General features: G+C 38.3%; 1 protein-coding gene across 1 annotated transcript in view; it reads left to right on the top strand.

Moving 5' to 3' along the window:
- lama4 (laminin, alpha 4) overlaps positions 1-15683 on the top strand; it is a 192789-nt gene that overhangs the window by 65375 nt on the left and 111731 nt on the right. The window contains exons 10-15 of the mRNA XM_043684602.1: positions 4177-4287; positions 7140-7251; positions 9414-9578; positions 11031-11224; positions 12800-12916; positions 15073-15221. Coding sequence (XP_043540537.1) covers positions 4177-4287; positions 7140-7251; positions 9414-9578; positions 11031-11224; positions 12800-12916; positions 15073-15221 — 848 coding nt within the window. The remainder of the gene's footprint in view (positions 1-4176; positions 4288-7139; positions 7252-9413; positions 9579-11030; positions 11225-12799; positions 12917-15072; positions 15222-15683) is intronic.

Genomic DNA, 15683 nt, shown 5'->3' with positions numbered 1-15683 from the left:
GAGAAAGTGAGGTCTGCAGATGCTGGAGATCAAAGTTGAAACTGGAGATCAAAGTTGACTATGCCACCAATTTTGGTGTCATCTGCAAACTTACTAATCATTCTTCTTAATTTTCTCATCCAAATCATTTATATAAATGACAAACAGCAGTTGACCCAATGCCACATCTGCAAACTTACTAATCATTCTTCTTAATTTCTCATCCAAATCATTTAAATAAATGGCAAACAGCAGTTGACCCAATGCCAATCCCTGTACCTCACCACTGGTCACAGGTTTCCAGTTCGAAAAGCAACTTTCCACCCCCCCGTCTCCTACCATCAAGCCAATTTGATATCCAACTGGCAAGCTCTCCCTGAACTCCATGTGATCTAACGTTGTTTATCAGTCTATCATGATGAACCTTGTCAAAGGCTTTACTAAAGTCCATAGGCAATGATTACTGCTCTGCCCTCATTAATCTTTTTGGAAAGTCCTCCAAAAAACTTAATCAAGTTAGTGAGATATGCTTTCCCATGCACAAAACCATGTTGACTATTCCTAATCAGTCCTTGCCTCTCCCAAATGCATGTAAATCCTATTTCTCAGAATCTCCTCTAACAACCTTCTCCTTACAGCCTTTCTTTAAAAAAGGCACAACATTAACCTCCATCCAATCCTCCAGCACCTTGTGAAAATTGAAAGGGTTCAGAAAAAATTGATAAGGATGTTGCCAGAATTGGAGGGCTTGAGCTGAATAAGCTGCAGCTTTTTTTCCCTCCAGTGTTGGAGGCTGAAGGGTGACCGTACAGAGGTTTACCAAATCATGAGCAGCATGGTGGCTCAGCGGTTAGCACTGCTTCCCTCACAGGAATCAGGAATCCAGGTTCGATTCCAACTTCGGGCGACTGTCTGTGTGAAGTTTGCATGTTCTCCCTGCATCTGTGTGGGTTTCCTCCAGGTGCTCTGGTTTCCTCCCACGGTACAAAATGTGCAGGTTAGGTGGATTGGCTGGGGTAAATATAGTGTAGGGGAATGGGTCTGGGTGGGTTACTCTTCAGAGGAAATGTGTGGACTTGTCAGGCTGAAGGGCCAGTTTCCACACTATGTATAGGGTGCATAGACAAAGGTCTTTTTTTGCAAGGTAGGGGAGTGCACAACTAGAGGATGTGGATTTAAGGTGAGAGGGACAGATTTGAAAAGGACCTGACAGACAACATTTTCACACAGAGTGGTATTTGTATGGAACGAGCTGCCAGAAGATGGGTACATGGATTGAAAGGGTTTGGAGGGATATTGGCAAAATGCTGACACATGGGACAGCATCTGTTTAGGATATCTGGTTGGCATGAATGAGTTGGAATGAAGGGTCCCTTTCCATGCTGTATACGTTTATGACTCACCTGTGACTATAGATGATACAAATATGTCTGCTAGGGACCACTCAATTCCTTCTCTAACTTCCCACAATGTAGTTGGATACACTTGATCAGGCCCAGGAGACTTATTCACCTGTATGCTTTTATAGACCTCTATCATCTCCTCTTCAGTAATGCAGATTGTGTTCATGACATCAGTGTTTATTTCTCCAAGTTCCCTAGCTTCCATATCTGTCTTCACAGTAAGAACTGATGCAAAATATTCATTTAGTATCTCTCCCATCTCCTGTGATTCCACACACACATAACCTCGCTGATCTGTAAGGAGCCCTATTCTCTCCCTATTTACCCTTTTGCTCTTAATGTACTTGCAGAATCCCTTTAGATTATCCTTGACCTTATCTGCCAAGACACACTCGTATCCACCTTTAACCCTCCTGATTTCCCTCTTAAGAATGCTCCTATGCTCCTTATATTTTTCAAGAGATTCACTTCATCTCAATTGACTATACCTACATATGACATTTTATTTTTGACCAGAGCCTCACTGTCTTTATTCATCCATTGCTACCTACTCTGATGAGCCTTACCCTTTACACTAACAGGAACATAATACCTCTGACCTCTTGTTATCTCACTTTTGACAGCCTCCCATTTGCCAGTTGTACTGTACCTACGAACAGACTACCCCAATCTACATTTGAAAGTTCTTGTCTCATGCTGTCAAAACTTGCCTTTCTCCAATTCAGAAATTTAACTTTTATACTAAGCCTATCCTTTTCCAGAACTATTTTGCAACTAATAGACTTAATATCACTGGTCCCAAAGTAATCCCCCACTGACACTTCAGTCATTTTAGTAAGTTTGCAGATGATGCTAAAATCAGTGGTATCATGGAGAGTGAGGACGATTATCAAGAAATTGCAGCAGGATCTTGATCAGCTGGGTAAGTGGGCGGTGAAATAGCAAATGGAGTTTAATATAGATAAGAGTGAGGTCTTGATTTTGGAAAGACAAATCAAGGTAAGATTTTCATGGTTAATGATAGAGTCTTAAGGGGTGTAGTGGAACAGAGAAATCTTGGAGTTAAGGTTCACAGTTCTCTGAAAGTGGAGTCACAGGTAGACAGGGCAGTGAAGGCGGTTTTGGCACAGTGGCCTTCATCAGTCAAGGCATTGAGTATAGAAGTTGGGAAGTTATGTTGCAGTTATACAGGATGTTGATGAGGCCACACTTGGAATATTGTGTTCAGTTTTGATCTACTTGTTATAGAAAGGATGTTAGTAAATTGGAAAGAATGCAGAACAAGAATGTTTTCTAGACTCAACGGTTTGAGTTATAGGGAGATGTTAGACAAGCTAGAATGTTTTTCTTTAGAGCATAGGTGACTGAGGGGGGACCTTGTAGAGGTGTATCAGATCATGAGAGGCATGGATAGGGTGAATTCACTCAGTCTTTTCCCCAGAGTTGGGGAATTGAGGACTAGAGGGCATCAGTTTAAGATTAGAGGGGAAAGAAAAGGGAAGCTAAGGGGCAACTTTTTACACAGCAGGTGGTACGCATATGGAATGAACTTCCAGTGGAAGTGATTGAGGCAGGTACATTAACAACATTTAAAAGGCATTTGGACAAATACATGGATAGGAAAGGATTAGAAGGCTATAGGCCAAGTGCAGGGAAATGGGGTTAGAGTGGACAGACATTTTGGTTGACATGGACCAGTTTGATCCAAACAGCCTGTCACTGTGCTGTAGGGCTCTGTGACCCTATGACTTGCCCTGAATTAATTCCCAAGAGAAGATCAAGTTTTGTTCCTTTTCTAGTCGGTATGTCGACATATTGATAAATAATTTGTTTTGAACAAATTTAACAAATTTCTCTCCATCCAAACCATTGGCTGGCAGTCCTCGTCTATGTTTGAAAAGTTAAAATCCCTTACTATTACAGCCCTACTATTTATATATGCATATGAAATCTCTGTACATATTTGCTCCTCAGTTTCCTGCTAGATGTATATTTTTCTGAATCTGTGATAAAATTTGCTTCCAAAAGTTAGTAAACAATGTCCTTTCTCGTAGACTCCTGCACTGACCTAACGAAAGTTGTGGTCAATAAGAAGCTGTCATTTGTATAAAGCAGGCAGACACTAATCTCACATGCTACCACAAATGCTTAGTTGTTTCATGCTACTGGAAGCTCCAGTGCTTGGTTCCTATTACTGAGAAGAGGGATGCATTGTGTGAGTAGACATGACCAGACTCCCATCTGAGACAACTTGTACAACCTCTTGATGAGCACATGTGAGTCCTTATCCAACTTCTGGGTCTGAACATACAGGCTACATCACTTTGACTGAGTTTACCCAATCATTGACTTGGGTCTAACTCTTTTCAAAAACATTACAAAAGATTTCTATGTTATAGCAGGGAATTTCATTTCTTTACTTTTTACTGCTTTTTCAGTTTGGAGGTTAGTTTTGTACTCCAGAAGCATCCAACACCAGCTATGATTGGTTAAAGGATAGGGTTCAAACACACTATAAGGGCTCCTGTGACATAATAGTAGTGTCCCTACTTCTGGGCCAAGATGACTGCATTCAAGTTCCATCTGCTCGAGAATAACATCTCTGAACAGGTTGATTAAAAAATTCCAGACACACTGCAGTCCTGAAATTCTTAGTGGCCACACTGTTGAAAACTCTTAATGCACTTGTTTCATCAGAGCAGTGACCAAAATAAAAAAAAGTTGTGATTAAAGTTGAGGTTCCAATGATTAGAGCTTCATACTAATTTATCACAAATTATTTTGTACAATACAGATGCAGATTGCAGACATGTTATCACAGTCAGAATCAAAGAAACTTCAGACAGAAGACATTGAAGCAGCTATGGTGGACCTTATTGCTGATCTCAACATGCTGTCTGAGAAGGTGCATACTTTTGATTTAACTTAAAGAAAATTTATTTTGGTGTAAAAAATAACATGTCTTGTTAAGTTTATAAATTAGATTTCACTAATGTTACTCAATCTTACTCAGGCGGGAGAAGTGTGCTGGAAATTAAACCTAACTAATTCACCAGGTCATCCAAACGTGTAAATGTTTAATTCAATCACCAAAAATGGTCAACTTAATTTTCTTTTTTTACTACTGTGTACTAAAGGAAAAGAGACACTCACCAGGCTTTTCAATAACTTCAAAGATAATATGTTTATTACAGGTGAACCTTTTCTTCAAACAAATGATAAACTGATTTATAACTAAGCTACTATGTGACTTAAACTGTATCCTCCTTAATCATAAATGCACACATATTCATACATGAATAGGACAAGGCATGCACAGAGCTCTGCAGGGCAATTATGAGTGGGAAAAATAGCAAAAACATTAAAGTCAAGAGTCCAAAATAAAAGAGTAGAATGAGATAACTTTCTCAGTTTCTTTAGTTTCTTGTTAATGAGTCCACCTTTACTGATAGTCACAGACCAGATTGCAAATTCAGATGAAAAACAGTTAGGAATTCTGACTATTTGAAATTTTTTGAGGTTTCTTCAACATAATTTCCTGAGCGACATAGACTTCAATTCCAGCCTCTTACTCTTATAAACTAAGGGAGAATGTGCTACCATCCTTGCAAACCTCTCTAGTAACCATCCACTGCTTCCAGGTATGTATTGCAAAAAGCTGCCATCTCTCAGAAGCTGTTGCTCTGTAATTGGCAGAGTAGATCCATTCAGGTGTTTAGGGTCTGTTTGCTCAACAGTTATGTTTTCCAAAGTCACTTGCTATTTTGGAAACTTCTAATAGAACATGGTTTCCTTTAACCTTTGACTTTGCACTTCCAAACAATTGCATGATAATTTGTTTCCAAAAAAGGAATGTCCAAATATTTATTATTTCAATCCACATAATCTGTAAATAGTTGTATTCCTAGCATCAGTGGAATTAAATTTAATTTATACAAAGTTATGTTAATCAATAAATATTTGTGTTCCAAGCGTCAGTACAATAAAATTTACATTATTCAAAGTCATATTTCATACACAGCCATGTATATTTGTAGCCTTTATCAGAATAATTTCTAACAGATTCCTGTGTTAAAGCAGGAAGTTGCATGTGGGCTTGCATCTTATATTGAATTTTGCAAAATAGGCTGAGTTTGTTTTCCTCAAATTTTTATAATCTAGGTGAAAATTGAAGTTCTGTATGAACTTGGACCATGCGAGTCTGGTGATCATCCTATGCTATTCACTCACAACTGAAAAATATCATATGCTCTCACATCCAAAATTAGTATGAGGCAAATATTAATTTACATAAAACATATCTTACACTCTAACATCCAAAATCAAGATGAGGTAAACATAAATTAATCGGTAAACTGTGGTTAAGCACAATACCCTACACACATATGACCACAGCAAATGCCATGGATTTGACAGATGTCAGTAATCACTGAGAGTCACAAAGGTTGCCTTAACATTCAGGTCTCCAGTCCAGAGGGATTTCATATATCAATTCTCAAAGTCTCTGCTTCTCAATTCATCCGATGTTGCTTTGATTTGATGTGCCTGAACCCTTGCCCATTTTCTGATGGTTCAGTCTTCTCTTCCACCAACACTGGCTCCCTGCCTAAACTTCAGCTCATGCTCAGCTCTCACCACCATCTTTACACAGAGCCTGCATGCAGCAGCAATACCCTGTGAGGAATTTCCTCCTTGTTCCTTTGTCACAGTCTTTCATAATGTCAAATGCACTCCTGTCCAGTGAAACTGGGTGCCTCTGCCCCATCCTCTTCAACTCTGTTCCCTGCTGTCATGAGTCAACTTATCCATGGAAGAGGAAACAATGTTAGTGATTCTGCTGTCTTGTGTTTTGGCGATGTACTTGCCGTAGCTCAATAACTGGAGCTATGTAAAGTAGGTTTGGCAATGGCAATATTGGTAGGTGTGAGAGAGTAAGGTAAAGCATCTGAACTTTTGACTTGAGTTTTTGGAACTACTGATCAGTAAGTGACTGAGGACCTGTGATGCAATTGGCAAGAAGCTATACTCACCTCCATGAATTCATTGAACCTACTCTGGAACTGCTATCAGGTCCTTGGGGCCAGACTTTGGAAACTGGCCTTCTAGAGCAGTTACTCCCATTCCCATCTCAGCAGAACATTCTTGCCCAGATGACTCTCTACTGCTGTCAACTTCCTGGAGTAAAGTCTCCAATACACCTTTGAGGAACCTCAGGTCTCTGTATCTTGACTGCTGGTGGTATTTCTCCTTTCAGCCACTTGCTTTACAGACAGTCACCAATAGTTTCCCTATAAACATTGCAATTCTCCTTCAAGAGGGTCAGCCTGCCTTTAAGATGTGCTAGCTAGTTAAGTACACTGTTGTGCGCACTGTTAAGAATTCGTCCTGTCAGTAGCAGGGGCCATAATTGTCTTACTCAACAGTGAAAATGCACGTTAATTGCCCAACAAAACATCCAAACCAATGTTTTCCAGATAGATAACTGGCCATGAGCAGTCACTATCAAAACAAGTGAGTGAGTGACTTGCATTTAAAATTAGCATCTAAATTTCAGATAAAGTTTGTATGTTCTCTTGTTTGAAAGTCCTCATTTTGGAAAACGGATATCGCAGAAGAAATGTTCATCATTTGATAATTCATATTGCCAACCCCTATCTACAACTTGGTATGATGTTGTAAATCTGGGCTTTCTAATTAATAAAATTTGATGAAATTTATATTTGCACAATAGTCTTTTACTTAATTTTATCATTTTAGGAAAACATAACCATATCGAATGCACAGCTGTTTGATAAGGAGACAGCTAAAATCAGTGACCGTGCCAACCAGATCAATGGACAAATTAACAATATTGCCGATTTGGTCCAAGGTAAAAGCATAATTCATTTTCTATGAAAAGCAAAGCCTACATTAATCTGAAATTAAGCTGAAACAAAACTGTCGACCATTTTCATCATGTAATCTGTGAGCTAGAAAGAAAAGAGGACAAGATGAAGAAGGTTTGCTTTCAGAACATTATAATTATGTAGAAGGTCTTCCTTTAATTATAGCAATTAACTAAATTATACCATTAAGTCACTTTGTGCCTATGCATCTGTGTTTGTTTTTCTGGTATGTTTGCAATAGGAGGTCATATTTCTAAAGTTATCTATTTGTCACTGTTGAAACCCTGACAATTTGGTGGACATGTTCAAACTCTGGTGAAGGTGGTGCAAATTATTTGTTCATGTTCGCATTTAATACAATTCTATGTGGGTAAGTTCATGGACAGATTGATTCATCCATTTTTCTTCAGGTAGAATAAAGGGACAGTTAGCTCTATCCTAAGATATGTATTTGTGCTTTGAAGAGAGTAGTGTCTGCATAGGGCCTTACCACTAGCCAAGCTGTACAGCCAGAGCACATGCATTTAGCTGAAAATGTAGAAAATTGTGTATAAGTCGCGCTCACATAAAGCAGAAAATATGCAACTCGGCCAATTACTGCCCCGTCGATATACCCTCAGTCATCAGTAAAATGACCGAAGGGGTCATCAACAGTGTTATGAAGCGACATCTGCTCAGAAATAACCTTCATACGAATGCTCACTTTGAATTCTGCAAGGGCCACTCCGCTCCTGGCCTCATTACAACCTTGTTGCAAATATAGGCAAAAAAGCTGAACTCCAGAGGGGAAGTGAGAGTGACTACTTTGGTATTAAGGCCACACTTGACCAAATATGGCATCAAGGATCTTGAGCAAAACTAAAATTAGGGGGAATCGGGGGAAAACTCTTAACTGGTTGGAATCATAACTTGCACAAAGGAAGATGGTTGTGGTTGTCAGTTGAGTATCTCTGCAGAAGGTCTTTAGGTTAGTGTCCTAGACGCAACCATCTTCAGCTGTTTCATAATTGATCTTTCCTCCATGATAAGGTCATAAGCAGGGACATCTGCTAGTGATAGCCTAATGTTCAGTGCTATTTGCAACTCCTTAGATAATGAAGCAGTCCATGTCCAAATACAACAGACTTGGGCTGACTGATAATATTCTTGCCACACAAGTGCTCGAAAATGACCATTTCCAACAGGAGAGAATCTAACTATCAACAAGTAACATCTAATAACATCACTAAATAACCCTTTGTGAACATCTTGGGAGTTACTATAAATCAGAAACTGAACTGAGCTGACGGTATAAATACAGTGGCTACAAGAGCAAGTCAGAGGATAGAAGACCTGCAGAAAGTAATTGACTCACAAAATCCTGTCCAATATCAATAAGGCACAAATTAGAAGGAATATTCCACCTTGCCTGGATGAGAGCAGTTCCAATAGCACTCAAGACACTTTGACACGATTCAGGACAGAGCAGCCTGCTTGATTGGCACCACATCTGCAAACATTAATTCCGTCCGGAGGGTGAATCTCTCCAGTTTAGTGTTTAACAAATTTGGCAATTCTGATAGTCATATGCTACAGATATATATTTGTGCTTCTTGGTAGTTTAGAAATATGGGCTAATCAAGTTTCCAGTTTCTAGATGTAACTTCACAAGTACTCAAAGTTTATAGACTTGGAAGTTCAAGTCTGACACAAAGAAGCTTGGTTCATCACTTGACTTAACAATTCTGAATTCATTAAATCAATGTTCGTAATTTAGTTATAAACTATTAGAAATATATTTCTCCTTTTTTATTTACAGATGCTGTACACATTGAATCCATTTGAAATTATTAGGTCAACAGTGCATTCATAAAATTAAATTGTACATTACGATTGTAATGTGAAATGCCAAAGAAACTGAAGCCCAATCACTATGCAATCAACATTACCTATAACTATCCATTTTACATTAGAGTAAACCACATTGCAGTGCAGTTGAAGTTAGCTGTTGACATTCCTGATAAAGAGCTTATGCTTGAAACGTCGACTCTGCTGCTCCTCAGATGCTGCCTGATCAGCTGTACTTTTCCAGCACCACACTTTTTGACAGTTGACTTACCTGTCAATGTTTGAGTTTGATAAAGTGTTACCTCATTCTATTTTGCAGATATTATTGAAGGCCTAAACAAATATGGAATTGAAGAAGAACTGTCAGCTGAGGAAATTAGCGAAAGCTTTCATGAGGCGAACCAGATGTTGGATGAGCTGAGAAACCGGAACTTTTCCAACCAGAAACCATTGACTGAAGAAGAAAGAACACAAGCCCGGAATTGTACGTTTTGATAATTTACATTAGTATTATCTGCTCTGCACTGAAAATGAAGTATTCATCCAAAGATATGGTCATACGATCTCGATAAAGCACAATGAGTTTGTTTAGAAGAGTAGAAATTGAAAATCCCTATAATTTAATAAAATAATGAAGTCTCAATTTCATGGCTAATAAAAATACTTTAAAAACTCTATTACAGTCAAACAAATGAAACAGTAAATGTTAGCCATCAATACTCTAAGACCCAGAATCAATGTAAGTTACAAAAGCATTCATAGCAAATTACAATAAATTATGAACTATAAATCAAATATTAAATGGCAGATGAAACTACAAATTAGCTTAACAGTCCATTCATCAATCTCAATTACAAATGTCCGTCAAAGTATAACTCAGCTTCTCCCTCTAGGAACTAAACTGATCCCTAGCAGACAGCAGTATACAATCAATTTTGAGATCCATAGGTATGGTCTTCAGCAAAAATAGCATATGTTTGCAGAACTTCTTCACCCTAGTTTCAATCTCAAAGATCCAATAATATTATCTTCAGCAATCAAAAACAGCTGCAGAAACTGTATATTAAGTTATTCTTAAATTCTGGATCCAGCTTCTGTCATTTTCATCTTGCATGTACTGGACTAATTAAGTTCTACTGGGTCAGGATTTACCTGTGTCTTTTCAGTCTCCCAACAGTTTTTGTTTCTCAATGACAGGTTCAGTTTTAGTTTCCTTAGAAAAATGGGAGAGTCAGTGCCCTTAATGTTTAATTTCCTGGTATACTGTATCAGTTGGGGTCCATCTAAAAAAAGACAAAATTTGAAACCAAAAAATCCTTCACAGTGGTATAGTCCAACACTACATTGCATGAATTAGCTAAAAGTACATTTCCAACAAGTGAGCACTCCCTCTTCAGAAGTGAGTCTTCACGGCAGAGTTTCAATTTGTTTTGCATGTACTACCAGGATGGTACGGTGGCTCAGTGGTTAGCACTGCTGTCGCACAATGCTAGGGACCTGGGTTTGATTCCAGCCTTGGGTGACTGTGCTGAGTTTGCACATTCTCCCCGTGTCTGCCAGGTGCTCTGGTTTCCTCCCACAGACCATACATATGCAAGTTAGATGGATTGGTCATGGTAAATTTCTCTGCAGTGTCTGGAGTATGTGCACACTAGGTGAGTTAGCCAGGGGTAAATGCAGGGTTACGGAGATAGGGTGGGGGTCTGGGTCTGGTTGGAATGCTCTTTGGAGGGCCAGTGATGGGCCAAATAGCCTCTTTCCACACTGTAGGGATTCTATACACAAGCGCAGTATTCAAAGTCAGCCATGTACCTATTTTCAGTTAAATAATACTATATTTCTAGCTTCCTATTCCTTCATGTTTCCTAATTTGTGCATATTTGAGGATTTCAAAATACCAGTCTGAAAGTGTGTTCAACATTTAATTATTTTTCAGTGTTAAATCGTGTTCATGGGTTTTATAATAAGCTAATGGAAGCCAATAGCTCAATTCGTAAAATACAGGAAAATATTACCAAATACAATAATGATGTCTTAGACCTGAAGGAAGCACTTGAAGATGCAATCAAGACTGTTCAGGAGACAGAGGAAAAAAATGAAGAAAACATCAACGGTTACAAAAGAAAAGAGGTGAACCTATACAGGAATGCTTTTAATCCAAAATAGACGGCCAATTTATGACATATTACAAAATGCAAATCTGATCTGTCTGGATCACTAGTTGATATAATATTTATTTCTGTACATACAGGGACCTTAAGGAGAAAGATACATAAATAATGTGGGTTAATAAAAGCAGAAAGTGCTCGAAAATCCCAGCAGTTCTGGCAGCATCTGTGGATAGAGAAATAGCTAACCTTTCCAGTCCAGTGTGATTTCTTCAGCTCCTGAGAAGAGTTATGCTGGAATCGAAGCATTGTTTCTCTCTACACTGACACTTCCAGACCTGCTAAATTTTCACCACAATTTGTGTTTATTTCAGATTACCTGAATCTACCATGTTGTTTTGAAATAATGAGGGTTCGTTGAAAGAAATTGACTTTTAGAACATAGAACATAGAACATAGAACAATACAGCATAGAACAGGCCCTTCGGCCCACGATGTTGTGCCGAACTTCTAACCTAGATTAAGTACCCATCCATGTACCTATCTAAATGCCGCTTAAAGGTCGCCAATGATTCCGACTCTACCACTCCCACGGGCAGCGCATTCCATGCCCCCACCACTCTCTGGGTAAAGAACCCACCCCTGACATCTCCCCTATACCTTCCACCCTTCACCTTAAATTTATGTCCCCTTGTAACACTCTGTTGTACCCGGGGAAAAAGTTTCTGACTGTCTACTCTATCTATTCCTCTGATCATCTTATAAACCTCTATCAAGTCACCCCTCATCCTTCGCCGTTCCAACGAGAAAAGGCCGAGAACTCTCAACCTATCCTCGTACGACTTCCTCTCCATTCCAGGCAACATCCTGGTAAATCTTCTCTGCACCCTCTCCAAAGCTTCCACATCTTTCCTAAAGTGAGGCGACCAGAACTGCACACAGTACTCCAACTGTGGCCTAACCAAAGTCCTGTACAGCTGCAACATCACTTCACGACTCTTGAATTCAATCCCTCTGCTAATGAACGATAATACTCCATAGGCCTTCTTACAAACTCTATCCACCTGAGTGACAACCTTCAAAGATCTATGTACATAAACCCCAAGATCCCTCTGTTCCTCCACCTGACTAAGAACCCTACCATTAACCCTGTATTCCTTATCATACACTGATTCAATAAGTTTTGATGCACAATCTTCCATGTATAGGCAAAGAAGACCTGGGTCAGATGGCACCATGTTCATATCTATACCAATTGATGAATTTAAAAACATAGGCATAACTACACTAATCTGACACTAACCATGGGAGTATGGGCATTAGGTGAATTTATCCTTCTCTGCAGGCAAAAATCTAGGTTTCCAATCAGCCATTTGTTTTATAATGTTAGGTTGTACAGGCAATTTTGTCCTTTTGAGTTCTGATCCTGCATATAGTTCAGGAGTCAGGCTTTTCAACATTGCAAATTACTTTGTTGGAAAGCTTGGTGCTACATTACCATGGAATCCATATAAATAAATTTATAAAACTGTTTGGAATATTTAGTTAACTAAAACCTTCTCTCATGCAGATTTTCTCAATTTTTTTTCTTCCACAGAGACTTCAAAAAGTATTAAACAAACATTTTGCTGCTGTAAATGTGACGCTTATAACGGCTAGTAATGGCTTGATAGATACAGAAATTGCGATATCCGAACTAGAAAATAAGATTGTGGTAAGATAAGACAAATGTTAATAACTGGTTAATACTCCATGAGTGTGAAAGTTAATAACTGGACTTAAATATGTTTATATTTTATAAAAATATTCACAAGAAATATTTCTGCTGCTAATATTATTTATTAAAAAGTTAATAACAGGTGTATGATGCAAACATACGAAGAAATACTTCAGTGATAGTGAGTGAAAACTCAGGAGGTTGGAATAAGTTGGGTGGAAATGGGAAGCATTGAAAACTTGCAATTCCAATTTTCAGAAATACACCTTGGCCTTAACATCGAGTACATTTTGCTTTTTAACATCAGCTCAATGCCTGTCTAACCACTGAAAGTGGTGATAATACGAATGAAACTAAATTTACAGTAAGTTTACTCTGTAATGCACAATTCTACTGAAACTGGCCAAACTCTTTCAAAGTTTTAAGCATAATTTCCATCTGTGTAAATCGAGTTGCCACAATCTCGTGTGAATTTAAAACATACTGTACAGTACTGAAACTGAAAGCAGGCCCTGCCCACAAAACCAGCCGCGCCCACCAGATTGAAGTAATCATTGGGAGGTTCAAATTATTGCACTTGTTTGCAGACCTTCGAAGAGTCTCTTAAAATTAAATTTTAATTTAGGGTCAAAAAACTGAATAGGCACTTTTTGAAAGCTTTTGATAATCTCTATTTTTGAATCTTGAAGACGATGTACTTTTGATGATTACTAGCTACTGTTCAACACTATAACGAGCAAGCAGTTCTATATAATTTCTTAACTTTTTTTAGTAATTTAAAATTGTTAATTATCATTAAAAGTCATTAGTGAACTAAATGCTATGATTACAATACTTAATTTTTGGAATAAAGCCATTGCCAGCAGTAGTAATAAAATTTCACTAAATTACCACTTTCTTTTATTTATAAGGGATATATATGTCACTGGCAAGGCTGACATTTGCTGCCCATCCCTAATTGCCCTTGAACTGATTGGCTGTGCAAGGCAGTTAAGAATCAATCACATTGCTGTAAATGTGGAGTCACATATAGGCCAGACTGGGTAGTGGTGACAGATTTCCTTCCCTGGAGAACATTAGATTGTCATGAAATAAAACTATCAGTAGTGGTTATGTGGTCACCATTAAGCTAGCTTTTTTAAAGAAAACTTCTAGACTTTATTGAATTTCACCATCTGACCTGGTGAGATTTGAAACCACTAGCATTAGTTTGAGACAAGCACAGAAAATGCTGGAGAAACTTAGCACTTCTGGTTCTATTTGTAGGGAGAAGAATATCTTTCCAGATTTCCAACATCCACTGTAATTTGCTTTTATTTGAGCAATAGCTGAGGTTCAGGATTACTAGTCCAGTGACACTGCATCCCCATATAAATATAAAAGAATATTATTTTGAAGCCAGATAATTACATTCAAAATGTGATATATGAAAGACAGTTCCAGAGTTAAGCGAAGATAAGGCAAGGACAAGGTAACACTGGTTAGCTGTGATGAAAGACAACATGAGAAAAATTTCAAGAAAGATTTCATGCAAACAATATCAATACTTGAATCTTCTAGGTAGACTCGTCTCCTAGGTAGACGAGACTTGTTTAAATTAAACTTAGTGAATGAGTAGGAAGGACATAAGTGATGAAGATCTTTGTCCATTGTCCTCCTCCCCTCCAGTGCATGCTGTACAATCACTGGCACCCTGCTCACTATGTTGTGAAATACACAGGTGTTACAACTAAAACAAAGATGAGGGAAATGTGGTTTTAAGAGTTAAAGCAAATTGTCAGGAAATTAGTTGGGCTTGAAAACAAGAACTCCTTATTGCAGTCACTGGTATTAACTGCTTAAGGGTGGATTTCCAACTCTCACCTGCTTTATGAACAATCATTTGCAATTGGCACCCCAGCTTCGTGACATACTTTTCCCATTTCTTTTGTCTGATAAGGCTATCACTTCTGAGCAGCTTTGAGAGTTCTCAATAGAGAGGGAAGTGTTCAGCCATCCAGATATTTTTAAAGGCTGGTTACTTCTTTGTCCACTTGAATAGGAAATATTTAACTTCTCAATAATTTCTGAACATTAAGTAGTACTTCCAAAGTTTCAGTTTTTATCAGTTGGAGTTTTGAAAATATCTAACTTTGTTTTTTTTTAAATGGCAGAACTTGTCTACATTCCATGCCTCAATAGATGGTGCTCAAAACCTACTGAGGGATAAACTGACTAATCTCTCAACATATGACAAGCCCCTGGTTCTCCGTGCTATAGACTATGCTGAACAGCTTCGGAAACTTGCATCAGAATTGGCGAAGTAAGTTGTACCATCCAGTCTCTATATAACAAAATTGCTAAGAACAACAATATTGCTTAGAGCTGCGGTGAAATGGATAATGCAAAGAAAGGATGTGAGCTCCGTGACACACTGATACATATACATTTTACATTCTAGTGTCCTAAAAGAAGGATGCATACATTTTACATGCTATGAAGTCTCACATTTTTAACCAGACTGCATTTCTACGATATGTGGTTATACAATGTTGAAATGCATCTTGATGGTTAATTTGACTTGTAATTTCTTGGAAAGGAGTCATTTGGAAGGTTTACACTTATCTTACCATCTTTCTATCTTTAAAGTTAGTTTATGCCTTGGTGGTCAATTCTGTGTTGAAAATCACTGAATGTATATGCTATTTCTTGTGGCATGGCAGTCTTTGCTTTTTTTGGTCCCACTGAAGACAGTCACCTGAAAGGATGGAGGCTTCATTGGCCT

The sequence above is a fragment of the Chiloscyllium plagiosum genome, chromosome 3, assembly GCF_004010195.1.
Source record: "Chiloscyllium plagiosum isolate BGI_BamShark_2017 chromosome 3, ASM401019v2, whole genome shotgun sequence".
Taxonomy (NCBI): Eukaryota; Metazoa; Chordata; class Chondrichthyes; order Orectolobiformes; family Hemiscylliidae; genus Chiloscyllium; species Chiloscyllium plagiosum.
Note: the sequence above shows the minus strand (reverse complement) of the source record. Positions and strands in the feature narration are given on the sequence as shown.